The 26,812-nt window shown below is 38.0% G+C and overlaps 2 protein-coding genes across 3 annotated transcripts in view; both read left to right on the top strand.

Annotated features, from left to right (window-relative positions):
* The first annotated feature begins 4,565 nt into the window (after positions 1-4,565).
* On the top strand, positions 4,566-13,333 carry LOC103176453 (solute carrier family 40 member 1-like). The gene is made up of 10 exons (XM_007889998.2): positions 4,566-4,582; positions 6,100-6,146; positions 6,630-6,752; positions 6,841-6,908; positions 7,663-7,822; positions 7,959-8,074; positions 9,144-9,267; positions 10,166-10,405; positions 11,316-11,987; positions 12,674-13,333. Exons 3-10 carry the CDS (start codon positions 6,668-6,670, stop codon positions 12,997-12,999), a joined length of 1,791 nt encoding a protein of 596 aa, XP_007888189.1. The 5' UTR covers positions 4,566-4,582; positions 6,100-6,146; positions 6,630-6,667; the 3' UTR covers positions 13,000-13,333.
* Positions 13,334-16,491: 3,158 nt separating this feature from the next.
* The window catches only part of rapgef4a (Rap guanine nucleotide exchange factor 4a), a 57,343-nt gene continuing 47,022 nt past the window's right edge, over positions 16,492-26,812 (top strand). For both annotated transcript variants that reach the window (XM_007889999.2, XM_042336366.1), the window contains exons 1-2: positions 16,492-16,559; positions 25,192-25,334. In XM_007889999.2, coding sequence (XP_007888190.1) covers positions 16,492-16,559; positions 25,192-25,334 — 211 coding nt within the window. The remainder of the gene's footprint in view (positions 16,560-25,191; positions 25,335-26,812) is intronic.

Genomic DNA, 26,812 nt, shown 5'->3' with positions numbered 1-26,812 from the left:
CAAAGCTTGGCATTACATTGAGTTGGAATTGCTAGTTGAAAAGCTACTGCTTGAATCAGTAACAAACAGTTGATTCACTGTGCTGAAGTTCTGTGGTACAAAGTTAATAAATAATAATACTAGACAAAGGCAAAGCCATGAACTATTGAACAAGATGGTATTTTCTTCAAGTTTAATGGCATTTTGCCAGGATTAATTCTTCTTAATGTTAATTCCGAATTCCAGAAAGACCAGCTAAACATATTGAGAAAACACTGGATATAATTCCATGAGCTTGTAAAAGATTGAACTAAGCAAGTGAAGCTTGTTTGAACACATCAACGCCACTACCATGTAACTTAAAAATGTTAACTAAATTTTATGAGCGCAGAATCAAGCACCATCTCTCAGAACCAGTTGAATTGAATTTGTAATAGGATTAATCTCATTAAACAATCCAAAATGAACTCCTGTCGTAATGTCAAGGTTTTTGTAATCTGTACAAATAAGACTTTTCTTTGGCTTTCATACACAAAACGTTCAACACAGAAGCTTCCAATTACAAAATAGTACCTAATATTATAAAAGATCACTGTCCATCACAATATCGTTCCATTCAGAATGTTAGCTATGATACCAGATTGGTTCTGTAAAAAAAAGGCAAAATACTGCAGCTGCTGGTAATTTGAAGTAAAACTAGAAGTCACTGGGAACACTCAGCAGGTCAGGCAGCATCTATGGAGAGAGGAGAGTAAGTTAACATTTCAGGTCAATGACCTTTCATCAGAACTGGGGTCAGATTTGTTCTTATATTATTGTTGGTAAATTCCATTCAATATTAATAAAACATTGAAGTAATTGTTTAAGAGATTCTGATTAAAAACATACCCTTGATTCCTACTAAAAAAAAACTGGTGGAATAATTAATTAACTCTCATTTCAAAAATCCAATTAATATCATCATAAAATGAAAGGCAAAACTGTAATTAAGGAAACTTTAGGGATAAAATACATTGGAAATTGGTCATGATTTGCTGTCATTCCATTCAATGGGAATAAATTGCAGCTGATTCAACAAAACTAAAAGCTGGTTTGGAACTAATAATCTGGAGGGAGGGGAGAATCAAAACTTCTTAGAAGATCAACACATTTAATAATATTTTTTAATTTGAAAGAAAATCAACTGGCAATTGGCTGCTGGATTTCGCCTACAAAATACAGTCACTACACTTCACAGTATATTTTGTGAAGCGATTTGAGACGTCTCGAAGACAGCTATATCAAATACAAGTAATATTATTATTACAACTTTTTAAAGAAGGAATACTTTCAATCCCTATCCTCTTCTACCCACAGACAATGTTAAACTAAGAGTAATTCGACAAGCTCTTAACTCAAAAAAATTCAATATTTTCATTTTGGTTTCCCTTCTATGTGAAGACTTACAGTTTAAATCTTCTGCTCTGTTCAGGGAGCTCTTGTACTTACAGCACTATTAGTGAGAATCTCAGGAATCCCATGAATTGGCATCCTTCTGTTCCTGTACGGCATCTGTGCAACCGAGAGAGAGTGAACCACTTTGGTTGTGGATAAATTCAGCTGGTTAGCGTTTTTCAAACCCAAGTGTATAATTACACTTGCTATGTGTTTTGAATAAGTTGATATAGTTGGAGTCGAGCCAATTTCTACTTGCAACTGGGTTGTAAAACTTTCCAAAAAATGTTGGCTTAAAATTAAGTAAAGCTTGTTTTTATTATGAGCCAAACTTCTTTGGAACGTTTTACAGCACAGAAATAAAACAGAAGCCAATCTATCAGAATATGTTGCATCTCAACGGAGAACAATAACATTCATTCCTGTAGTGGAGACGAATAGAATATTACAAATTGGATTTTGCCACATGATGGGATACACTTGACACAGGATTTTCCTCAACAGTTTACAATTGAAATTATGTTAAATTTTAAGACATTTTTACATTAGGGCCTCGAGATGTCCTCCTGACATGAAAGGCGCTATACAAATGCAATTTTGTATTGTATTGTTTTTTTTAGTAAAGAGAAGTCTTTTTTTAGCAGGGTTGGTGCTGGATATCCTCCCTTATCAAAAGGATGGGTTTTCATCAGAGAATTACCACTGTGAACAAATGAGAAAAAATAAAACATTAAGAATGCATTCCTGTGGATCTAACAAACAGAACAGGTAAAGTCACCTGAAATCTAATATGATAAGGTGCATTCCCCAGTCTTTCAGTATTTTCCTGGCTAAGGAATCATGACAGTTTTACAGCATGTTGAATCTTCTGTTTTTCACTGGGAATCAAACCAGTGATTGAAAAGGCAGAAGGCAAAAGCATAACTACATCAAACCCACATTGTTCCAGTTTATGTCATTTAACCTTTGGCAGATCATATTATCATATGCTTCAAATTGAACTACAGAATTTTGGATTGAAACTCTGAGTATTCTTCTAAAGTTCAAAGCTTTTCCTCTTTTGGCTTTGAGACAATTTGCATTTGATGGATATCTAGCTCGTATTGCATCTTGCCAAACTCAATAAGATATACAAAGCTTCAGCAAAGATCAGAGTGCACCTTACTCGTTTGTCTTTCCATTCAAAACTACTACAGTTTTGTTGTCTGTGTAGAATGGAGGTTAGAAAAAAATCCCAAATTCATTTTCATGCTGAATAAATCATCTATAAATAAATCAATAAATCAACAGGTCGATTCTCCAAATGTGAATATTAGACCACTTTAATCCCAGTTACTCCAGTTTAACTCATTTTTTAAAACTATAATAATTTACGGCCATTTCCTAATGTCCTGTTGCTGCCTCACTTCCTGGCCACTCCCAAACTAAAACCCAGTTGATTGTAATCCTCACCACAGTGAATATCAGAGACAAAAGTTGATCTCCCACAGACTCCAGCGAGTTCCATAAATACTTTTCTCATTAGTGTAGGTTGGATGCTGCCCAGTGCAATTGTATACCTCGAGGTATGATAAACTCAAAAGATGAGGTTTATTTTTCAATGGGATTGTACAAAAAGCTGAAGAATTTTATCCAGTTGCCATAAGTAGTATTACATGACTGGCTGATAGTGTGGTGAGACTGATGTGACTCCCTTGAGTGAAACACTCGGGTGCTGCACAGTGGCCTAGCAAGTAATTCAGCCAAGATCTGATACTGTAGATAATGTGGAATCCAGTAGGGTATTGGTTAGGGCACTTTCCTGGGTTTGATTCCCAGACAGGGCGAAAGGTTAGACAAGTTTTCTTACTCCACATGTCTTTGTTTACCTAGCAGTAAGTTAGTCGATTAGCGGATCGCCTTTCTGGGGGTAATAATAAATGATAATTTGGTCACTCAATCCATGACTGTTTGTGGGACACTGCTGTGTGCAATTGGCTGCCGCGTTTCACCCACAAAATAAATAATCAATTCACTTTACAGTATATTCTGGGAAGAACTTTGAGACATCTCGAAGACGTGATAAAGCGCTATATCAAATGCAAGGATTATTATTATTTACTGTACTTATCCAACAAGAATAGGTGAGGTCACATTACGAGTGAGAACTAAACTGAACTTGAAACACAAACTAACTCAGAATAGTAACTATTATTGGAGTGTATACATGATTTCAAGTGGTTGCAAAACCTATGTCTGGAAGCGATGATAGTACCTTGTTTTTCCATGTACCATTCAGTCGGTCAGAAACAGGTCATGTTGATCCTGTGTTAAGAAAAAAGCTCTCATATTCCACCCATTACTCGCAAAGAATTCACTAATTCTGAGCTGAAATAACAGAAAATAAATGTACTGATTAACAGCTGATTTTTGTATGTGTGGTTGGTAAACCATCAAATGTGGTTTTAAAATAGATGTGACGAAATATGGAGATTTTCTGCTTACAAACACACTTCATAACGTATAGCCACAGGGGCTGGAGCTGCCATAGCTGCTCAGTTAAAAGCACATACATTACACACACATTTTTTTTTGAACTCCTAATATGTGCCTCTCTCTCCCCCCAACACTCCCCACTCCAACGACTGCAACGTGTTGGGTTTTATTCATTACAAGAGGAGGCAAAGTGCAACATCAATCAGACACCTCTGTACACTGTCTGTGTTGCACGAAGGAGAGGACAATGGGGGTAAATGCACTTGTTTCCTAAAGAGACTTGAGCTGCAACTGACTTGTTTCCTCCCCTGCACGATGGTGCCCCCAGGTGGAGTCTTTTGTTCTGTACCACTGAGAGCACAAGGGGTTCAGTTTCCTTATTCATGCACGAAAAAAAAGAGGAAGGAGGCTTCCTAGAGGCTGCAAATATACTCCCTAAACGCCCCCACCACCCCCCCACCACCAGGCTCCTCCCTGCTCTCCCAACACGTAAACCAGGGCAGGATCACTCACAGGAGCCTCAAAAAGGGGGGTAACTCGACTCCTTTTGCTGGAAAGAAGACTCGCGAGAGAGATAGTGAGAGAGAGAGAGAGAGAAAGGAAGAAAAGAAAGAAAGAGGGTGGCTTTGCTCTTGGAAAGCAGAAGGATTTGGTTAAAACACACACACACACAAAGCAGGGAGCTTCTGATCAGGTGGTGTTTATACAGGATCTATTTGTATTATTTATAATGTCTTTATACCTCCAAACCCTGTGTCTGTGTGTGTGTCTGTGTGTGTGTGTGTGTGTGGAAGGGGGTGGTGGGGTGTCTGTGTGTCTGTGAGCAATTGAATTGAGTGTCTGATTCTGTCCTGTATTTGCTGAGAAAATGGCTTAGAGTCACATGTGTTGGTGTTGCTGAGCTGTTGCATAATAGCTAATGCTGTAGCACTGTCATTATTATCATCATTATTATTATTATTATTATTTTCCGCCACTGTTAAGCTCTCTGAGACGCTACCGTGCATGGAGGGCGCTGTTCAAGTGCAAGTTGTTGTCGTCGTTATAATAGTTGTTTATTTCCCGCTCGGTTCTCACCCCCACCCTGACTTGCTCTTCCGCAATGGTTGTGATGTTGATAACTCTTTTAAGTGAACGCTGCAGACAACATGTGGTTGCAGAGCAGGACACATGCTGCAAGGCTCAAAGGCACCCGTGTCTCCTTGTTTGATCACAATGATACGTTCATGATTCTAACGCCAGAAAGTACAGCATTATTATTTAGAGCTTCCTTTCTGATTGTGCTTGCAAGTCACCTACCCCCTCCCTCTCCCCTGGCTTGGGGTCAGACCCCGCCACTGTCAAGCGCTCCGTGACGCTACCCCGAGTGAAGAACGCTATATAAATGCAAGTTGTTCTTCTTAGTAATTGTACATAAAGCGTCACGTTCACACTTGTAACCACATCCCATCAATATATTATTATATTGCAAATAAAAATATAACTTTGAAACGTCTCAACGACGTGATAAGGCGTTATATCAAATGCAAGGATTATTATTATTATATCCCCACATTCAGATATCAGCCTTAATGCTGTACAGTAAATTACAGACCACCGTGCGGTAGGTAGTAGATTGAGGAATATTGACAACACTCTCAGGCATTAAATGCTGAGTTATGCTTGGTTTGTATATTGTTAAGCATGGTGACGGGTTTCCGCATGTGTCAGACACCCGGCTGACCCCCCACTCCCCTCCACCACCACCCAAAAACATATACGTTCTGGAGTCCCCAAGTCTTACTGGGTGGAATTAACAATAATCTATCATGAGATAAAGACAATATATGAGACAGTGTATATTTTTTATTTACAGCCAGTAGATGTTACAACAATAGCATTTCCTCTACTTGTGGTCTATTGGAGTTCAGTATCTCAGTGCATTGTTAGGGCCCTGGTGGGTATACACTAGTCCTCATTTAAATTCTGCCATGTACTGTTATCTATCATCCAAGATGGAAGGGTGGGGGGATAGATAGAGGGAAGTCTGCAGGATACTTTTGCAGTTGGTGAGGGGAAAAACTTGGAGACTCAGGCCCACAGCATGGCTCAATGTTGTGTAACTTAAAATGAAAGAGGTGAAAATGTACCATCAACCTCTAAAAGAGACCTTGGATGATCCTTCTGTTGAAAGTCAGCCCTGAAATGTTAACCCATCCTTTTCTCTTTCAGATGCTGATCGCCCTGTCCTTTCCCAGCATTTTTGGTTTGTGTTTTGTGTAAGTAGAGTTAATCCTATGTTTAATTCCTCAAGTCTACTTATATGGAGTCCTGTAGCTCAGTTGGTTAGAGCACTCAACTCACAAGCAAGAGACCTGGGTTTGGATTCCCAGCAGGGGAAGGTTGAAGACATGATAAAGCGCTATATCAAATGCAAGGATTATTATTATTATTAACATTCAGCAATGTCACGATACACGTTATTTACAAATTGTAATTGGTAAACATCTAATATTATAATAATAACATTCCTTGCATTTGATACAGCGCCTTATCACGTCGTTGAGATGTCTCAATGCGCTTCAAAGAATATATAGTAAAGTGGATAGACTATATTTTGTGGGCTAAACGTGGCAGCCAATTGCGCACAGCGTTGAGACGTTTGAAGATATATGATCAATATAAAGGACATATGATCAATATAAAAGTGCAATTTTATTTTCTTTCTCCTTGATTTATTTTTCCTTTTTTTTGTTTTTAAGAATCTTGTAAAGATCAAACCCACCTGCCTTCCAGCAACATGGATTTTGAATTGGTAGAGGAAGGCCCAACTTGCAGTGAAACACATGAGAGCACCAACAAAAAGGAACGCATAAATAGAATTGGTAAAACATTTAAGTGTTTCGTCCTTATATAGCTGACGTTTTTTTCTTGTTTTTTTTCTTCTAGTCAATAATTCTTTTATTTTAATAGCATCTACTTGGAAATTCTTGCATTCAGCTCAGTTTTTTCTGTACTTGGCTCATTCGTTGTCCACGTGGGTAAGTTGCACCATTTTGTCATTCTTCAACCAATAACATGTAAATGCCTCGGGAGCTGCCCTAATATATTCTGTACAATTAAAACTTCTCCCTCAATTGCAAAGTTAGTTTCTAAAATTGGTTTCTGTTTGGAATTCAATATGCTTGTTGTACTGATAATTATTTTCCCACTTGTTTACACAAACTGACCTAACAAATATATTGCTCTTTCAACTATACATAAACATGATGTAAAACATGTTAGATATATCACAATATACCTTGCCTTGTATGTTGATAATTGTTACAAAAGTAACAAAAGTAACAATTCTGATTCTGACTAGTGATAATAAATAATAACAGATCAAAATAGCACCATACAAAAGCAAATGCAACAGTATGTTAATAGATGCAGTAAATATTCAACAATAAAATGGTTAGTAAAACCTAATTCAATACTGAACACACAGTACTTCCTTGATCCAGAGCAGAATTCAAAGAAATCTGGGAACAGATTATTCTGTCCTCTTGACCACAGCCTATACAGTATATGCATAGAAATCATAACCATTACAACTAAAACCAACATTATGTATGCTGGAATGTCCAGTACTTTAAATGTACTTGAATAGGTGTTATCCTGTCTCAGTTGGTAGTACTCTCGCCTAAGAGTCAGAAAGTTGTGGGTTCAGGCTCTAAATTTGATTAAAATAACGCTAAGCATGTTTTTTTCTTGACTTTAACCAAGCTGCAATGAATAATTTTGTGTTTTAAGGGGGATCGCATGTGGCATTTTGCCGTCTCACTTTTCCTAGTGGAACTCTATGGAAATAATTTACTGCTTACAGCTGTGTTTGGGTTAGCCATTTCTTCAACTCTGATTTTATTTGGAGCTTTGGTTGGAAACTGGGTGGACAAGAATCCTAGAATGAAAGGTATTCAACACACCAAACATTTGTTTCATTACGAAATGAAATCTTACAACTTTCTGTTGAACATTTAGAATTATTGTGCCATACTTGGATGTTAAAATGTTCACAAATTTTAATATTGTGTATTTGGATTTTACAGTTGTACGGATAGCCCTGGTTATCCAGAATCTGTCAGTGATCTTATGTGCTGGTGGGCTTATGCTATTCTTTAGCTATAGGACCCAGATCATTGTCCTGTGGAGTGGTTGGATGCAGGTAACTTAAAACGCAGTGAAAAACATGTTTTTTTTTGCCAATTATGACTTCTCTTGCCAATAGTCACTGGCATCTTGCTTTTTTAACTATTTGTAGGTTTGGATGTTAAAATTTTGTCAAACAATCTATACTTTGTACTTTTCAACTTCTGAGACACTTATACAGTTCTTTCTTGGAGTCATTCAACCCGAATTATCTACAGAGAGTTTGCTGAACATGCCCACTAATGTTTGTGTGTGTGTGTGAGGGCAAATCTTATGCAATCATAAATTCATATGACTTCTAAAATTATGAATTGCCATGTTCTAGGTTTTCCTATCAACATCTGTTTGTTTGTATTCCTTAAAGAAAGAACACAACAATGTCTCCCTGTAATTGTTGAAGCAAATATTGTAGACTTCATTTGTGTTGGATGCAATTCTTAACAGATCCACCAGGAGGCTACAGAAATTGACTTAAGTCCCCCATTTATAAAAAATGCAATTTATCTCACAATTACTTTAATGTAAAATTAGAAAACGATTACGTAAAGGATTCATTGTTTTGTAGAATGTATAATTTTTATGTCTAAAATAGCTCCCATTTTTTTTCGGCTGACTTATGCAAGCTTGCTATATTGGACGGGGAGAAAAGATTCGTAGCTATGAATTAGTGATGGTTTAATGTTATAATTTATAACTTCCGTTTCACGTTTCTCTCTATTTCTTGACTAGATGTAACAATTATAATTTCCAACAGTAAATTCAGTCGTACGTTTTCACTAAACCAAGGTACAAAATGTTTATTTAGAAAAAAGAATAGAATTGTACAATAAATTTCAAATATCATAACATTTGCTGTATAATATTGAGCATCCTAATTTAAAAATGTGATAGATATGCAAATCTTTTGAATACATCTGTATAAATGAATTTCTTTTAAAACTTGATTTTACATAAACCTGTACTGTCAAATTATTGAGTGATGATATGGATGAGTGAAATGAATAACATTTCAAAAAACATAGGTTGTGAATTTTATTGATTTTTTAAAAATATAATTTTCATCAATTTATTTCTATTTTCAACAGGTTTTTTGTTATTTTTTCATCATTACTATCGGTGTGATTGCAGAACTTGCCAGTACAGCGATGTCAATCTCAATCCAGCGAGACTGGATTATAGTAGTAGCTGAAGATACTGACAAGCTATCAAGTAACTACACTCTATATTTTTGCACTGCAATTGCAATTATTTTATAGCTACCGTTAGTAAAGTGTTGACTCATCAATCTGTTTTGGTGACATTTACCACCATTCTGGAACAGTTTGCAGATCTGCTTTCTATGAAAATTGCCAAACTTCAATTAGCCCTTGTATAATTTGGTGTCTGTAATTTCTATCGTTTCCAATAATTGGTTTTTATTTTTAGGCCCAGATCTCATTCCCAAATACCCTTTATGTTTTGTGTTATGTCTTTGGGAAAGAGTTGAACAAGGTGCAGAGATCAGAACTGTGACTCTCCTTTTGCAATATGGATGGAGGGGACTTAAAGCCAACAGTTGCTCCTGGGTGTAATTGAAACTTTTTAACCTGATGTATAGCATTGCTTACCTTTTTGAACAAGCTGCAAAGCGTCAGTCTTCATCATCGAGAAGTCCTGTAGCTCAGTGGTTAGAGCACTCGCTTTGCAAGTGAGAGACCTTAGTTCAATTCCAGGCAGAGGGCGAAACCTCGGGCAAGTTTCCTTACTCCACACAGAGCCTAATAATGATCCCTCCAAAAAACAAAACGATAATAAATTGGTCATTTTCAATCCATGACTGTTTTTGGGACACTGCTGTGCGCAATTGGCTGCCGCGTTCGCCCACAAATATACAGTCAATTCACTTTACAGTATACTCTGTGAAGCGCTTTGGGACGTCTAGAAGACATGAAAAGCACTATATCAAATGCAAGGATTATTATTATTATTATCATCATTGTCAAGCGCTCCAGGACGCTACCCCACGTGAAGGGTGCTATATAAATGCAAGTTGTTGCTGTTATGAATTTCCAAAGGTTATTTGTTTAGAATGTTTTCAATTTTTATTTGTCTGTGTTTGATTTTACAGGTATGAACGCTAATCTAAGACAAATTGATCTTCTCAGCAAGCTTCTCTCACCAATGGCTGTGGGTCAAATCATGACTTTCAGCTCCTCGGAGATTGGCTGTGCCTTTATAGCTGGGTGGAATTTGTTCTCCATGTGCTTTGAATATTTATTGCTTCAGAAGGTGTATAAAATTACTCCAGCATTAGCCATAAAGAATGTTCAACAGCTTACTAATCAAGAGGAGCAGCATGAAGCTTCAGGTATAGTACAAATGGCTAAAGCTGATAATTGCGATATTTTACTGGATCATCTAAACTGTTATAGAATCCTAAAATAAATAAATAAACAAACCATATACATAGAAACCAGCTCAACACTTGTGTTGAAACTATTTGTATTTTACATAACAGATCATGATTTTAATCTATCAATACATTTTATATGTTCTTCAGCACTGATTTTGGGATTGACACAATTTGTATTGCGATTGAATTATGCTTTTGTATAAGTTTGTTTATCTGCATACATTTCTACCTTTATATTTTCTATATTTAAATTTTCGAATCTTTTAACTACAGTTGAAACTCAAAATGCATAATTATCGTATAAGAAAAATTTCTTGCAGTGAATGTTACCATTACCATTCTATTATGTCCAACTAAACTTTTAATTATTTATTAATAATAATAACGATCCTTACATTTGATATAGCACCTTATCGTCTCAAAGCGCTTCACTGTAAAGTGAATTGACTATATTTTGTGGGCAAAACGTGGCAGTTAATTGCGCACAGCAGTGTGCCAGAAACAGTCATTAATTAAGTGACCAAATTATTATTTTTTTGAAGGGATTATTACCCTCGGAGAGCGATCTGACAATCGACTAACAACCAATCTGACAATTGAATAACAGCCAGTTAGTTGGTTCCTGCCTACTTACTTATTGCTAGGTAAACAGTAAACTAAAAGTCAAACAAACAAACAAACCAAAAGCATCAGAAATCATGAACCCTTAGATTAATAATTTGTTGCTGCTCCATGAGAATACTTAATTTTAATCACTTGGTGTGGGATTCATTTACATGTTTTCCAATTGTTTTAAACTTGTCTTTATTTTACTTATTATTCTCTTTCTCAAAAGACAATATGATTTTGCTTTTCTCTTTTGCAGAAGAAAATCAAACCTCCTTTAAGGAATCTGAGATGGTGGATACTCCAGTTCCTGAGGGAGATGGCGTTAGTAGCAATTCTAGGAATCAAAATCCTGATAAAACTGGTGGACTTAGGAGCATTCTGGTTCCTCTGAAGACATTGCAAAGCGGCTGGATTGCCTATTACAAGCAGCCAATGTTCCTAGCTGCGTTGGGCCTCTCGTTTCTTTACATGACTGTTCTGGGATTTGATGGAATTACGATAGGATATGCCTATGCGCAAGGAGTATCCAGTTCTGTCCTCAGTATCATGGTGGCGTTGGCTGCTGTATTGGGATTAGTAGGCACTTTGTTTTTTACAATATTGAGAAAATATTGTGGTCTCGTTCATACTGGACTTTTTTCAAGTATTGCACAAATGGCTTGCCTCACCCTTTGCATAGCATCAGTCTTCGCTCCTGGAAGCCCATTTGATTTAAGTGTTCCTCTTCACTCACATGCATCAAATCAAGTGGAAGCCAATGCAATTAATGTATATCCTGCTTTTACTTCTAATGGATCCGTTACAAAGCCTTCACTACAATCCTCTAATTTGACTTCACATCTACCAATGCACCTGACAAACTCCACAAAAGAATTTGATTACACTTCTATAGCTCTGTATTTTGCTGGGGCAGCTACAGCAAGAATTGGTCAGTGAAAGTATTAATTATTTCATGAACTACTGCATATATGGATCTTATAATATGATAGGCATGGTGTAATGTGAAGTATATATTAAGACATGTAACGTGATCATCATGAATCACGTGATTAGCACTTTTTTTGTAATAGACCTGCAGTAAACGTATAAGTAAGATAACAACAACATTTAATAGACAAGGTTGAAGAATTATGAGCATTTAGCAACTGTGTGTTGGTCAAAAAGTAAATTAAGAATAATTTAATATATAATAAATATAGAATAGAAAAATTAATGCTGGAGCATAATACATTGAAGCAAATAGGTTGAAGACAAAACATTCATAACTAAATACAGAAACTTTTTTTTAATATGTAGTTCAAACTTAATCCTTTAAAGATAAACGGAATGTTTTGCAGATGAGGCTTTGAGACTTTGAAGTTTCAAAAAAGCCAACAGAACGAATCCAAGGATTTATTTTAAAACTTAATTTTTGTTCCATCAAAGTTAGCACACTTTAGAAACTATAAAAGAGAAACTTGATGAAAAAAAGTCACGAGTAGAATTTTTTTTTCATTTCCTCTCTATGTGGTCAAAAATAGTCTCTTATGATTTTGCAAATAACTGTATTTTAATCTTATAGGAATTATAGGAATTGTTTGCAAATCGTTAATCTAAAAATGTTTGCTTTTCTAGGTTTATGGAGTTTCGACCTCACTGTAACACAGCTTATTCAAGAAATGGTTCATGAGTCAAAGAGAGGGATTGTAAATGGTGTTCAGGGTTCCATGAATGCCATTATGGACCTTCTTCGCTTTGTCCTGGTCATCATAGCTCCAGCACCAGAACACTTTGGTTTTCTTATTATCCTGTCTGTGATATTTGTGTCTTTGGGTGGGTTTCTTTACTTTTGTTTTGCAAGAAAAACTCTGGGGAAGCATCTGCACAAGTGTGTTTGTATGAAAGAAAAAGGCAACTGTAGCAATCAAGTCACGAATGTGGTGGTAGAATCCTTCCTCTGATTATTTCGCAGTAAAATTTTGTCAGCATAAAATGAGTTTACATTTCATTCAGGTAATTATAGAAACTGTACAATAATTCCAAGTATTGAATGTACAGTTTAAATTAATGTGAATATGACTCAACTTTGTACAGCACAGCAGTGTCTCCTGGACTTTTAAGATTCTAATACAAGGACAGAGATGATTGAACAGTTAACGGTGGGGAGAGTGTGCAGTATAACTTGATGTTATGCTCTCACAATTGTACCAGTGTAACACTCCATTGCAGAATATAACTAGATTGCCAGAGTAATAATAATAATAATAATCCTTGCATTTGATATAGCGCTTTTCACGTCGGGAGGACGTCCCAAAGCGCTTCACAGAACACACTGTAAAGTGAATTAGAGATAGTTTAAGGAATAAATATCAAATTCAAAAAAGAATGTTCAAATGAATCAGTATAGAATATGCCAACATTCTGGATGTTGAATTACTAAGAAAATAAAGTAAATCTAGACATGGGTGGAATTTCCCTTGGCTTATTAAGATGCCAAAATGGTATCTACTAATTTATAACGAGCTGTAATACCCTCTGCTTCAGTATGTGACTACATGTTGACATCTTGAATATTTATTAACAAGCCAAGGGGTAGAAATTCCACCTGTGTCTGGATTTACTCTATTTTTAGTCATTCAGTTTCCAGATTGTTGGCAAATTGTTAAATACATTCTATTTTTTTCTTTAAGTTCTTTTAAGAACTGCTACCCAAACCCCTTTAAATTTAGCAGGAATTTGCCTAATTCTGCACACTCCAAAATACTAAACGGAGTAGATTAAATATAAACCCTGGTGGAATTTCTATATCCAAGTGTTTAAATGGTTGAGTTGTGAAACTAGTCTGAATCTGCAGAAATTTGTGTAGGCAGGCTTCAACTGGATTGGGGTCTATGATGCATCATAGTACTCTTAATTATTCAATTAATAATTAATGAAAAGGGTTTAGTAATTATGACATGAATAATGTACATAGTTTTCATATAGTTTACACATGGTGTATGACAGACCATTATCCTTATTTTAGGATAAAAACTAAATCAGAGCAACTAATTCAATACAAATTTAACTTGCAGTAGATCTGTAAGTTATGATCTGTATGTTGAACTTTATTTCTGAAACGGATGAAGTTTCACAATTCTGCAGCCACTAATGCAGGGAATGATGCCATTGTAAACTTTTTTTGACTTATGGTGCTTTTAATCATTCTTTTGTTAGTTTTTTTGCTGTCCTGTCAAATGTTGTTGGATATCTGTTTTAATAAATAGAATTAGTTTAAGAATTTTCTGCCACTAAAACACAATGACTGTTATAGAATGTATCAAAATGTCTTATTGAAATAATCCGTTTTGGTTTGATTTTCCATACAATGATAACAATTGATTCCACACAGGCAGATATAGAGAGCAATCTTAAATGGTATTGTGCTAGCCTCTGTATTTTAATTTGTTTGGATACTTGCTCAGGTATACAGAACAACTAAGGTAATTCTGTGAAGTCCTATTCATTGTGGTAACATACAAGCTTTCAGTCACTACGCCTCTAACCTCTGGAACTCCCTACCTCCACCCCTCTACCTTGCTCCTCTCTATTCATAAATCCCATCATTAAAACCTACCTCTTCGATCACACCTATTGTTATCTCCCCCTTCTCCTTTGCTCACCATCCAACCTTGGTACTGTGAAGAGCTCCAAGGAAATATCCTATATGAAGTGTACGATATAAGTGTAAGTTGTGGTTAAGAACATTTTAATAAAAAAGCATTTTGCCCCTTGTGTCCATTTTTCTCTATAGTTCAGCCAATGTCTTTAATCGATCAATAATCAACTGGTTCAGTCTTTGAACAATTATGATCAAGGTGCAGAAATGTTTTACCTACTTGGTGTGATTTGGTGCGAGTACAGTATGGATTCACATTCATAATTTAATTTTCAACCATAACTGGACAATAGAATGTGGGAAATGTTCATCTTGAACATCAGAACAATATCAACAGCCTTTTGCATATTGTGCATTTTACACCAATTAATGTGTTTAATGGGGTATTTGTGAGTTGGTTCATTACATGTGCAATATTTCCTCTAGGTTTTCATTGCTAATCCTTGGCATTAATTAAACAAAGTTTATCTGGTCTTAATTCACATAGGCTCCACAAAAGCTGGCAAGTAAACATTCATAATTAATTGCTGAATAGGACATGTGCATGTGGTGTTACTGATAGCAACAAAAAAGGCTTGTTTTTCAAATTAAATCTACCGTCAATCAATTTATAGAATTGTATTGCGATGAATTGGGAAAATATTTGCAATACTTAACTTTGACATATAAAATTTTATTTGTTATACGAATTTGAAAGGAACGACACGTTCTGCTTTCATACCTGCTGCACAAACCTCAATTGTCCTCGAGGGCTGCTGTCCAGGTCACCACAACAGCATCCCCTGCTGCGTGGCCGCTTCCACCAGCAGTCCCTGTTCGCGGCTCCCATTTTTGGGGGGACAGGGAGTGTCTGGCACGTGTGGAAACCCATCACCGTGTGGAAATCCCAGAGACAGATTGTCGGAACGGAATGCACACTCCCTGGAGGGAGCATCCGGTTTACCTAATTCCATATTAGGCGCAGGTTGGCAAGAGCCCAGGCTTGGGGTGCCCCAGATTAAGCGATGGGGGTCATTGCTGGAGTCTAAACCAGCTAAAACCGCACGGCTTGCCATTGATGTCGCTGTCTGGCAAGCTTCCCTTCCCGCTGGTCGGCCAGCTGGGACCACCCCCACCCGTTAGGGCTTCGGCTTGCAGGGTTGACAGGAGCTGAGTGGGATGGCTCCCTGCCCCTCTGACTGGCCTGCCCTGCCAGGTCCTGCGGATGAGCCGGGCCGAGCTGAGCTGGGCTGCGATCAGCAGTGAGCGAGCGAGCGAGTGAGTGCCCTGGAATATCGCAGACCCGTCCGGCTCAGGAACCGGACGAGAGACGGCCACCACCACAGACATTCCGTGGCCGAGAATGTCGCCTTGGACCCCACTTGCCTTGCCCCCGAAGGAGGATGCGCGGGGTTTAACAGGAGCTTGGGTGGGATGATTCCCTGTCCTGGGGGACCTCCTTCTATCTTCTCTCTCTGTGACAGTGTCTGACTGACTGCAGAGATTGCTGCTGCTGCTGCTGCTGTTGCCCAGCTCTTGCTCTTGAGGCTCTGCTCTGGACTTTTTCTCTCGACTTGCTTCTCCATCCTGACGTCAGGGATGTGCTTTGCTCCCATCACTGAGAGCCTGAGCTTGTGGTGTTGGAGTAGATGATATTAGCAGCAGCAGCAGCAGCAGCAGCCACTGGCTCTGACAAGCTAACCATTGCACCGTTTGTTCCAGAGAGAGAGAGAGCATTTATTTATTTAACACATATATATATATATGCACATTTTTTTTTTGCCAGCTTCTCTGACTCTTCATGATCTCCACAACCATGGTTGCATCCCACACGTCCACCCATTCTTCTGTCACCACGGAATGGATGGTTTGTCTCGATAAAAGGTGAGTGAGAGCAAAGCTGGTGTTGGTTCATTGTCACAAATGCTCTTGATACCAGAAAGCAAATGAGATGGAAGTAAAGGGGAAAATGAATTGTGTGTGTGTTTGTGTGTGTTTGGGCTAATATCTCTCCATTTCAGGTTTCCTCCCCCACCTCTCTCTCTCTCTCTCTCTCTCTCTGTCTTGTACACATTGCAATAAAGCAAAGGGAATATCACAATGAGGTTGAATGTGCTTTTTTTTTTGTTCATTAATCAGCCAAAAATCAGGGAAGCTTGGACACTATCACTATTCCCACACTGAATCATGGTTGTAAACCTTTTCTAGATAAAACACCTCTCTCTCTCTCTCTGTCTCTCTCTCTCTATATATGTGTGTGTGTGTGTGTACACCTGTGTATAAAATGTCAAATTCTCATTTACTTATTAAATTGAACTCGATTGATTAATTGATTGAAACAAAATCACAGGTACAGGTGTAGTAAAGAGGCATAGTTTTGTGAAGGTGTATTTATACCAATGAACTAGTTAAACCTCGTGTTAATATCTATACTCCTTTTTTTATGTTGATAACAAAAGCCAAGCAGTTCAACAGCATCTCCTTCAAAGAAGATTTATATCAAATGCATTTGATTCTTATTCTTATTGTTTCTTGCTGATACGTATCGCAGATTTTTCTTCGATTGTTGGCATTTTTGAATCACCACATTTGCTAGTGACACTAAGGTATATGAATGAGTTCAGTGTCTTATTTCCATCAGTTGGTTTGGAGGCTAGGAGCATTGGGTGAAAAAGCTACATCTAATAAAACTGCTGGCTGACATTTTTGTACATTAAACTAATGGTATAATTCTGCATTAATGTTCCGTAAATGAATAATGTTAGACTATTTAATATTGAATATTTTAGCTGAATCTGGGGGAATGTGAGATCTGTTCTTAAAACTAAGTGTTTCAGATGTTCTCACAAATTGAAAGTTGCAGTAACAATAACAAAGGTACATAGATGCTTGAGGCCTGTATAGAAGATAGAATAGCTATGATTATGTTTAATAAATTGGTACCTGGTCAAAATATAATTGTTTTCAAAATTAATAAACAATGCGGCATTCAACATGTAAATGTGTAGAAAAATATCCTCATAATCAATTATCAACAGTTTTTCAATAAACCTACAGCAAACATAATAATAATAATAATAATAGCTGTGAAGCACTCCAGGGCTCCTATTTACTGCTTGGTAAACAGGCGTGTGGAGTAAGGAAACTTGTCTTGCTTTGGAATCAAATCGAGGTCCTCCCACTTGTCTGGCGATTACTCTAACCAATACGCTACAGGACTCTTAATTGATTCTTTTCTTGTGTGAACATCATCATACTTCACCAAGCTACCAACAGTCAATGTCAACATCAACAGCCATAACATCGAACGCGAATCCAAAACTGAACACAAATTACACTTAAATTGACCAGGATACTTTAAGCAAAAAGAAAAGTAAGTACAAAACAGTAGCCTAACCTATGGGTAGCCTTTGGGGCAGAAGATTGTGGGTTCAAGCCCCACATTATGACTAGGGGTTGAAGTCTAGGCTATCATTCCAGTGCAGTACTGAGAGAATGCAATATCTTTAGAGGTGCCGTCCATTGGATGAGATGATAAAACTGCGGTCCAGTTTGCTTGTCCTTCGGATGGACATTAAAAATCCCAAGACGATATTTGAAAAAGAAGGGAATTTCTCCCAGTGTTCTGCCCAACATCAAATTCTCTTTGAGTGCAGCTTAGCCCTATTCCCCTCCCCTAGGAGGATTCGCGCCTGTGGTCTTTTGAGACGAACGGATCACCCACATTCAGATTTCAAAATGAGAGCAAAGTTAGCGATTTACGAAGAATTACAGAAACCAACGCCAAATTGTTGACTTAAATGTATTGTCAGCCTGACTGAGTTGGTAGCACTTTCGATGAATATGAATATGAATATGATACATATGCTGCTACAGCGTTAAGAGATTTCATCCTGGCCGCTGCTTTTCTGAGGATAATAATCCTTCAAAAAATAATAATAATAACTTGGTCATTCAATCCACGACACTGTGGGCCACTGATGTGCGCAATTGGCTGCCGACAAATATACAATCAATTCACTTTACAGTATATTCTGTGAAGCGCTTTGAGACGTGTCGAAGATGTGAAAAGCGCTATATCAAATGCGAGGATTATTATTATGATATTATTTGAAAAAGAGATGCGCTGTATACATTTTTTCAAACTGCACATGAAGCATATCGCATTAGCTACATAGCCACTCCTGGAGGCATATGTGTTGTGATGAGATGTGTGACAGAAGCATATTGGAAGAACATTCAAGGTCTCTGTATTGGCTTTCCAAAACAATAAAAGCCGTGAGAGACACAAATCTGATAATACAACCAATTGTTATCGCAGGTGGAAACATAACAGAGAAAGCTCAGAACGGTTCTGTTAAAAAATTGAGCAATTTCGCACCATTAGACTTTTTTTCTGTGGATGATTTGTAAAGTGGATTGCTGGATAAGAAGATATGACTTGATGTCTGGCAGAACCTGTACAGGGAAGAAACTGTGATCTTTGCGAGAGCACAGACAAAAATGGCAGTGTTATTAGATTCTAAATATCAAGTTGCAGTTACAAGAGACAAAGGACAGTGACTCAACATAATTGATTCTGGGTGTTGTTTTCCTCTGCACAAGTTTGTTTTTTGCAGTTGCAGACTCATTAGCTGGATTACCTTAACATCTTGTCTGCAACATATATCTAATAACAACTGTCAGCTTGCGTTCTGTTTCACAGTACTAATCAAATACAATTTCTGCAAATTAATAAATCTCTTATGGCAGTCCTGTTTTAAGGCTGGCCCTTGAGCTACTTGTACTATTAAATCTATTTACTATTAAACGGAGGCATATGTTTCGGTCTCTGATCTGCGCTGAGTGAGCTGATCTAGGCTGGGTAGCGGCAGGGGGAAAAAGAATTAGTTTTGGTGTTTAAGAGAGATGTAAAAAAAATAATCACACTTCTCACACTAGACCACTAGCCGGTACTGCACAGATGTGCACATTTGGGTTATAGATAAGGACAAGATCAGGCTCTATCGGTGAAGTAGCCTGAACATTCTTCTCGTGCATGAAAAACAGCATTTGGACCCAATCCTAAAGGGCTACTATTGTGCTGTAGCCCGGTATAAATTGCTGTTTTCAGAGAAATAAAAGTGCAGATATATCAAGAGTGACTTATTAGCCAAATGGCCTTTTTCTGTGCTGTAAATTTCTATGGTGCATTGCTTAAGGACAGGATGGACCTGTTCATTAAAGCAGATCTCGCTCCCAATCCATGTTTGTTCTCACTGATTAATGGAGGTTGCGCTCTTAGACTACAGTAGACGGGATTAGAGATCTGCATGTGAATCAATTTTTCACATGAAAAGAAATGTTTAGGAGCACAGGGGTTGTTAGAGGAGACCAAAAGACAGATATTGTATCTGCTGCTGCTGTTGATGTAGGGTTATTGTCTGAGAGGCGGAGGAGTTGTGGTGGCAAGGGTGATTAACATTTCATATGGAAATGTTGACCTATTTTTCACTTGATTGAACTGTAGCCGGTTCCCAGGATTTTAGTATTAATTTTAGATTTTTGGCATTCGCAGTTTGTTTTTATTTAGATTATACTTTAAAAATTAATGTAATGCCAAATCACTTAGTCTCTTTATAATCAGGGATATAAAGGGATATAAAGCAGAGGTGACCTGGGAGTTATATAGTCATCTCATAGCGCACACTATGTGTTACAAATACATCCATTAGGCAAAAGCAGATACTCGATTTACTCCACTCGAGCTTCAACTGGCCTGTAAATTCTTATTCGATGACTCGCTGAGGTTAGCTGTTAGAAATGTCATTTGTCACAAACTAGCATTAAAAGGGAAATTGCAAATGGGGTCATGGGAATGACTTATGTGCTTAGTGAAAATATCTTACCAATAATAATAATCCTTGCTTTTGATATAGCACCTTATCACATCTTCGAGACATTTCAAAGCGCTTCACACCAAACGCTTGGGTGGGGGGACGGAAGAGAGAAAGGACAAAAGAAAGAAAGAAAGAGTGGAGGCTTGGTTCAATCTTCTGAAATATGATGTTCAGGTCGAATTTGTATTGTTTTTTCCGTCGTGAAAGCTTTCGATACATTCATAAGCTGTATTAGTCCATATCGTTTTCACTCAGGAAGAAAATCAATGAATATTTCAGCGTATGGTTACCCATTACTGATGGGCGAGAGCTATAACATTCTGTATATACGGCTAATTTGCCTGTGCCTACAGCACAAATAAATTATGGATTGAAATGAAAACCAGCAATGGATCATTGGTGTAACATTTTCCTTTCTTGTGTAGGTGAAAAAGGCCAATATATCAGAATGAGGGGCTATATAAGATGGCAGAGGTGTAAAAGCACAATTGACGTCTGGCAATGACACAGTTTACAGAGAAATCTGCATTATCTTCCAAGCACACAGTTGTCCTTTATTTATTCAGTTTGGACTAATGGAACTAGGACTAATTTTTCTGTCCTCAACGGAAAGGTATTGAAGCCAATTGTAGCATTTGAACCTGAGATCAGTTGAGATGTATTGACCAACTGGTGTTTTTACACACCAGGAAATGGGCCATTGCGGAACTGTTTGCTAGTAGGTTAAAATACTTAACAGTATTTTCTTCTCAGTCTCTTAAAAACATTTTTCTTCTCTGTTAATATTGATTTTCATTCAGTAGTCTGGTAGTCGAGTTGTTTTCTCCACCATATTGTTGTGTGTTAAAATCTCAGCGAGGTCTGTCATTCACATCCATTCGCCACAGTTCAAGTGTTTTCTTTTCAATTTGTAATCGAGCTGGATTGTTGAGCACTTCGATGAAGCAGATTTATCCGACAAAGAAGAAAATGTGATGTTGTCATCTTAATCCACGTCAAAGAAGTAGCCTTCCCCTAACTATCCACTGATAATAATGTGCAGTGGAATCTGATTGATCGTAGAGGAGGCTACCGAGACCCATGACCAGATGTTTTATTATTACAGTGCTCTGAGATGTTATCCTGCGTGAAGTTGTTGTTGTTTGTAGCGTATTGGTTAGAGCACTCGCCTCGCAAGCGAGAGGACCCAGGTTCGATTCCCAGGAGAGGTGAAACGTTAGGCAAGTTTCCTTGTTCCACACTATCTAGCAGTAAGTAGGAACCCGGTTGTTAGTCGATTGTTGGATCGTTTTTCCGGGGGTAACGATCCCTTCAAAAAAATAATAATTTGGTCACTTAATCATGACTGTCAGTGGGACACTGCTGTGTGCAATTGGCTGCCGTGTTTCGCCCACAAAATATACAGTCAATTCATTTTACAGTATATTCTGTGAAATGTTTTGAGACGTCTCATGACCTGATAAGGTGCTACATCAAATGCAGGTATCATTATTATATTATTACCTTCAGGAAATAGTAAATTAATTAGCTGGTGTGGAGCTCTGCTAGTTCATTGCCCCACAGATTGGTACAATATGGATCTATGACTGGAATTCTTCACATTGTGAGTCTTAACCTTAGCTTTCCAGTCATGTCCTCTCATTTGAGTGGGAAAACGTGTGACTGACAGCATGCAGTCAACGCCAAAATTCCATCTCTAATCCATTAAGTACTCATAATATTCAACGTGAAATAAATGTCAGCCGTCAACTGAGGCAGACGTTTGCTTTTTTTTAAAGTATGTAATAGTGTGTTATATTTGACTTGTTGCTTAGTTACTGCTGCCAAGAATTGATAAGACCCGCTGCCTGCGATTTAGAATGTCACATACCAGTCAAACACCGGAAACATTTCTCTTCTGCTTTCTTTTCAGGGGTGAGAATTAACGTTGGATGCTCTTCATGATTTTCTTTCAGGGAGTTGGTGTGTTTTTTTTTAATTTCAGCCCCCGCCCCCCCCCCTCCCCACAAAAAAGATTGAATTGTAAATGGTTAATCGGAGTTTCAATCTCCATTTTGTCACTCTGTTTGCTCACGTATCATTAGTTCCAGAAAGATAAATATTCCCATGGTGCCAGGCCGTGTAAAAAGCTGTGCTACTCTAAGTGACAGGAGTCACATACCGAGTGTTAAATGCCAAACTGCGAACAGCCCTTTTAGTAAAGCATATGTTTGTTCCATGTGATTTTTGGTGTGTTCTCAGCCTGGTGTGCAGAATAATACTGATCTAAAGTTTCATTCGATATCAGTTTTGCTGCTCTTTTTCTCTCTCCGTCTCTCACTCACGCACCACGTTACCAATCTGGAAACAGCGTTCCACGCACGGTCTAACGCCAATAGAATGTTATTGCATCCGCTTGGCTCAGTTGGTAGCCCAGCTCGTCAGTAGGTTGTGGGCTACCGGTGGGAGTGTTGCATTGTCAGAGGTGCCATCCTTCAAATGAGAGGTCAAACTGAGGTGCAGGTGTCCTTCAGACATTAAGGATCTTGGTGCCTTGATCAACACTCCTCCAGATAAATTGGTCATTTGAATGCATTCATTGTAAATTGTCATTTAAAAAGGCTTTGATGCTCTCAAATCTTCAAGGGGCTGATTCCAATGCAAATACGATATTAGTAAACTTTACTACTAAATTTGGATTTTCGTTTATGCAATAGCCACAGTTATGTGGGCATCAGGCACGTGAACATCAGTGTTTGTCAGTAGAATAATTTTGCTCTGAGCAAGATAGACAGTATAGATTAAAGATAAGAGCATTATCACAGCTACTAAAATATTTATCGTCTGTATTGCATTTCCCTTTAGCTTAGTCTCTTCTGTTATAATCCATAGTCACTGGTTGAGTGTTAATGGCATTCAGCTCAATGTACTTTATGGGCTTTAGAGCTTTTAGCTTTCACTGGCAAGTAGTAGCTTCAGATTTTTATGTCCAGTTACATAAGTCAGAAGTACTGGTAGCTCCTATTCTGTACATGGCTGGAGGTCATCCCTGTCTTCGATTAGTAGCTTGCAGTTTTCCTATTGAATGGTTCTGTTTCAACTTCTGTATTGTTATTCGCTGCTCTGTCAGTTGTATTTTAGGAAAACTGGTTGAATAGAAGGGATACACTGTAAAGGGATTTGACTGTGTATTTTGTGGCCGAAATGTGGCAGGCAATTTATGCACAGTAATGTCCCGCAGACAGCCATGGAGTGAGCGACAATCTCAATTTAAATCGGTATTGAATGCAATCAAGAAGCACACACCAATACATAAACAGCTTCCTTAACTCGGAGAAAGCAGAACCACTGCTTCAACAACAACAACAAGATTCCATTTATAGAGCGCCTTTCACGTCGGGAGGACATCCCAAGGCGCTGTACAGTTGGGTCAGGACCCGAGCAGGGGGGAAATGGTCAGGGTGAGGGGAGGGAAGGGAGAGAGCGAGGAGGGGGTAGAGAGTCGAGAGGGGAGCTGAAGGCACGGTCAAAGAGAAAGGTCTTGAGACCGGCCTTGAAGGAGGAAAGGGAGGAAGCGGCGAAGGCACTGGGGGATAGAGTTCCAGAGCCTCGGGGCTGAGAGGCTGAAGGCCCGGCCACCGATGGTAGGGCGGTTGGGGCGGGGGATGTGGAGCAGACCGGAGCCAGAGGAACGGAGGGTACGGGCAGGTAGGTAGGGGGATAGAACATAATCTTTACTGAATTAACTGAAAATATTATATTAACCAAGTTACCAATATAAAGGAGATAGAAGACATAATGTGAAATAGAAGACAGGTTAGACAGGTAATTTGCATGAATCACCTTTATGAGATGGAGAGCAACGTCACATCACTTTTCCTTGGGTTGTTTGACGTACACATTAAGGTAGATAAAACATGTTCCGTGGAAAGAGCAGACTTGTTGGCCTTATGTTGTTCCATCTTCTTAATTGGTGGAAAGTGTTACATCAGCTGTTGAGTGTCTAGCTTGAAGTGTTGGCAAATATAGTGCATGGAGTTTTATGAATGGAAACACATCTCGTCACTGATATTAAATTTGCTCAGACTCTAACATTGATTGCAACATTTAATTCTTAATTGCCAGTCTATATACATTTCAGCGGTTTTTAAAGGAACTTAAAACAGATGGACATGAGATGTTAAGTCAAGCCTCCAAACCTATCCGAACAGTATTGTATGCCAACGTTTCTGCATTACTTGAACTCATCTAGTATTCCTTAAGTTTCTAAAAATCTTTGATAGAGAAATTTATGGAAAACCAAAACCTGAAAATGGGACCTTTGAATATCATCACCTTGAAGTGATTTAGTTTACAATATACTTAAAAATGCAAGGATTATTATTATTACATTATTATTATATTCCACCCATTCCATTGCTTCAGGGAAAGTTCAAAATAATACTCCCTGATTGCTAAATATTATTGATTTGAGAAAACTCAAGACTATGTTCTACTATTCAACCCTGACCAGCAACGTCCCCATCTCAGCAGCACAGATCTATTTGACCACCTCAGTCAGTGTGTACCTGTCCTGATCATCTTTAGTCTTGTTTCTATCCAGCTATTTCTTAGCTCTTCAGTTCACCGATGTTAAGTGTATAATGATTTTCTTTCAGACCAGCAGAGCGTTCCAGTGAAGACATAGATATTATATTTACTCGATTGAAAGAAGTGAAGGCATTTGAGAAATTTCACCCCAGCCTGTTGCAGCAGATCTGCTTCTGTGGATTCTATGAAAATCTCGAGAAAGGTGTGACATGTAAGTCAATCCTGCTAGTATTATCATATATACCAGTCTTTCCAGCGCCTTGGGACGTCCTCCTGACGTGAACGGTGCTATACAAATGTAATCTTGTTGTTGTATATTGGAATTTTGTTTAAAATCAGATTTTTAAGCTGCTTTATACATTAAATCTGCACGAGGACATTTGGATTTTTTGTAAACTGTAATATTTTCTCAAATAAAATATTTGTCAAAGCAGTTCCAAGGCTCACCAAAGGTTCCATCCTGTAATAATAATAATAACCCTGCATTTGATATAACCTCTTATCGCATCATCGAGACCCCTCAAAGCGCTTCACAGAATATAGTGTAAATTGAAATGACCGTATATTTTGTGGGCCACAGTACTGTGGCAAGAGTGGGGTATTTAGAGAAAACTACAAGCACCTTGTCCAAAACATCATATAAATAACGGAATAGAATAACCAGCTTGTCATAATTTTTACTACAAGATTTTGTTTCATTTTGAGGAAGGACGGTTTCTAAAGCATTGTCGGAAAATCACAAAGTGGACACTGTAATACACAGTAATAATATGTAAATAAAGCACCATAATGTTGAGGCCACTCAGCTTGTTCTACAAGAGGCTTAGCATCTATCAAAGGCTACTTCCTCAAAGAGAAGAGAGAAAGATGAATATTAGGTTGTAAGGCAATTACTCTGGTACCTGCATGTTGTAGGTGCGTGGGTATAATTCCCGTGATTACTTGTATTAAACTTGGCAGATTCAGATAGACAGACACCTGCCTTGATATCACATTGTTCTGAAGAAACTCTACTCAGAATAGTTAGATAGAAACTATCTGCAAACCAGGAACTGATTCACCAGTAGCAGTCATGGAGTCTGCCTTCATTTTCATAAGTACAGTGGTGCGATTTTGAACGGTTTCAAATATTAGGGTACAATTTTAAAAAAAATTGCTGAAAAATATAATTTCGACAAAGTTACAGGAGACTGACTGACTATTTCCATGTCAAATACCATGAATCAGCCCGAACTGTCTACTTTGCCAAGTAATATAAACTGCTTATCAATCTTCATGGCTGATTCTGACCACCAAATAGTTACTGTGGCCATCCTTGTCACTGATGTGCATATGTTCAGAATCGAAAACGAGCGAGTAGGGCTGAGAGGTTACATACTATTCCTGCTGCTTGGATCAAGGTCGCTTTGATCCAAATCAATGCAACAATTAGTCAGCGTGCTTCGGAAGGAAAAAAAAATCATTTCCAGTTAGAAATCCGTTCCCAGCAGCATCACAGCTTGAAGTTCAACACAAAGCAATCACTATTGCAACGGATAGATTACAAATAGAGACGTAGAATATACGGCTAATTTCCAGGTTGTTGGGTTGCTGCTGATGCTTGTGCAACGGGTAGCAAGTGACACCAGAAGTCACCGAACGACACCCACGTCAACCATTTGTAGTGTGGGAAGCTGGCTAGAAACAGCA

This window comes from Callorhinchus milii, unplaced genomic scaffold (genome assembly GCF_018977255.1).
Source record: "Callorhinchus milii isolate IMCB2004 unplaced genomic scaffold, IMCB_Cmil_1.0 Scaffold6, whole genome shotgun sequence".
NCBI lineage: Eukaryota > Metazoa > Chordata > Chondrichthyes > Chimaeriformes > Callorhinchidae > Callorhinchus > Callorhinchus milii.
This window is presented reverse-complemented; position numbering and strand designations above follow the sequence as displayed.

What these genes read in the sequence shown, in the direction of transcription:
- LOC103176453 (XM_007889998.2), top strand. Translation starts at nt 6,668, where the DNA reads ATGGATTTTGAATTGGTAGAGGAAGGCCCAACTTGCAGTGAAACACAT. An exon ending in GGAACGCATAAATAGAATTG is followed by an intron (nt 6,753 to 6,840) that starts GTAAAACATTTA and finishes TTATTTTAATAG; the next exon opens with CATCTACTTGGAAATTCTTG. An exon ending in GGAGCAGCATGAAGCTTCAG is followed by an intron (nt 10,406 to 11,315) that starts GTATAGTACAAA and finishes TCTCTTTTGCAG; the next exon opens with AAGAAAATCAAACCTCCTTT.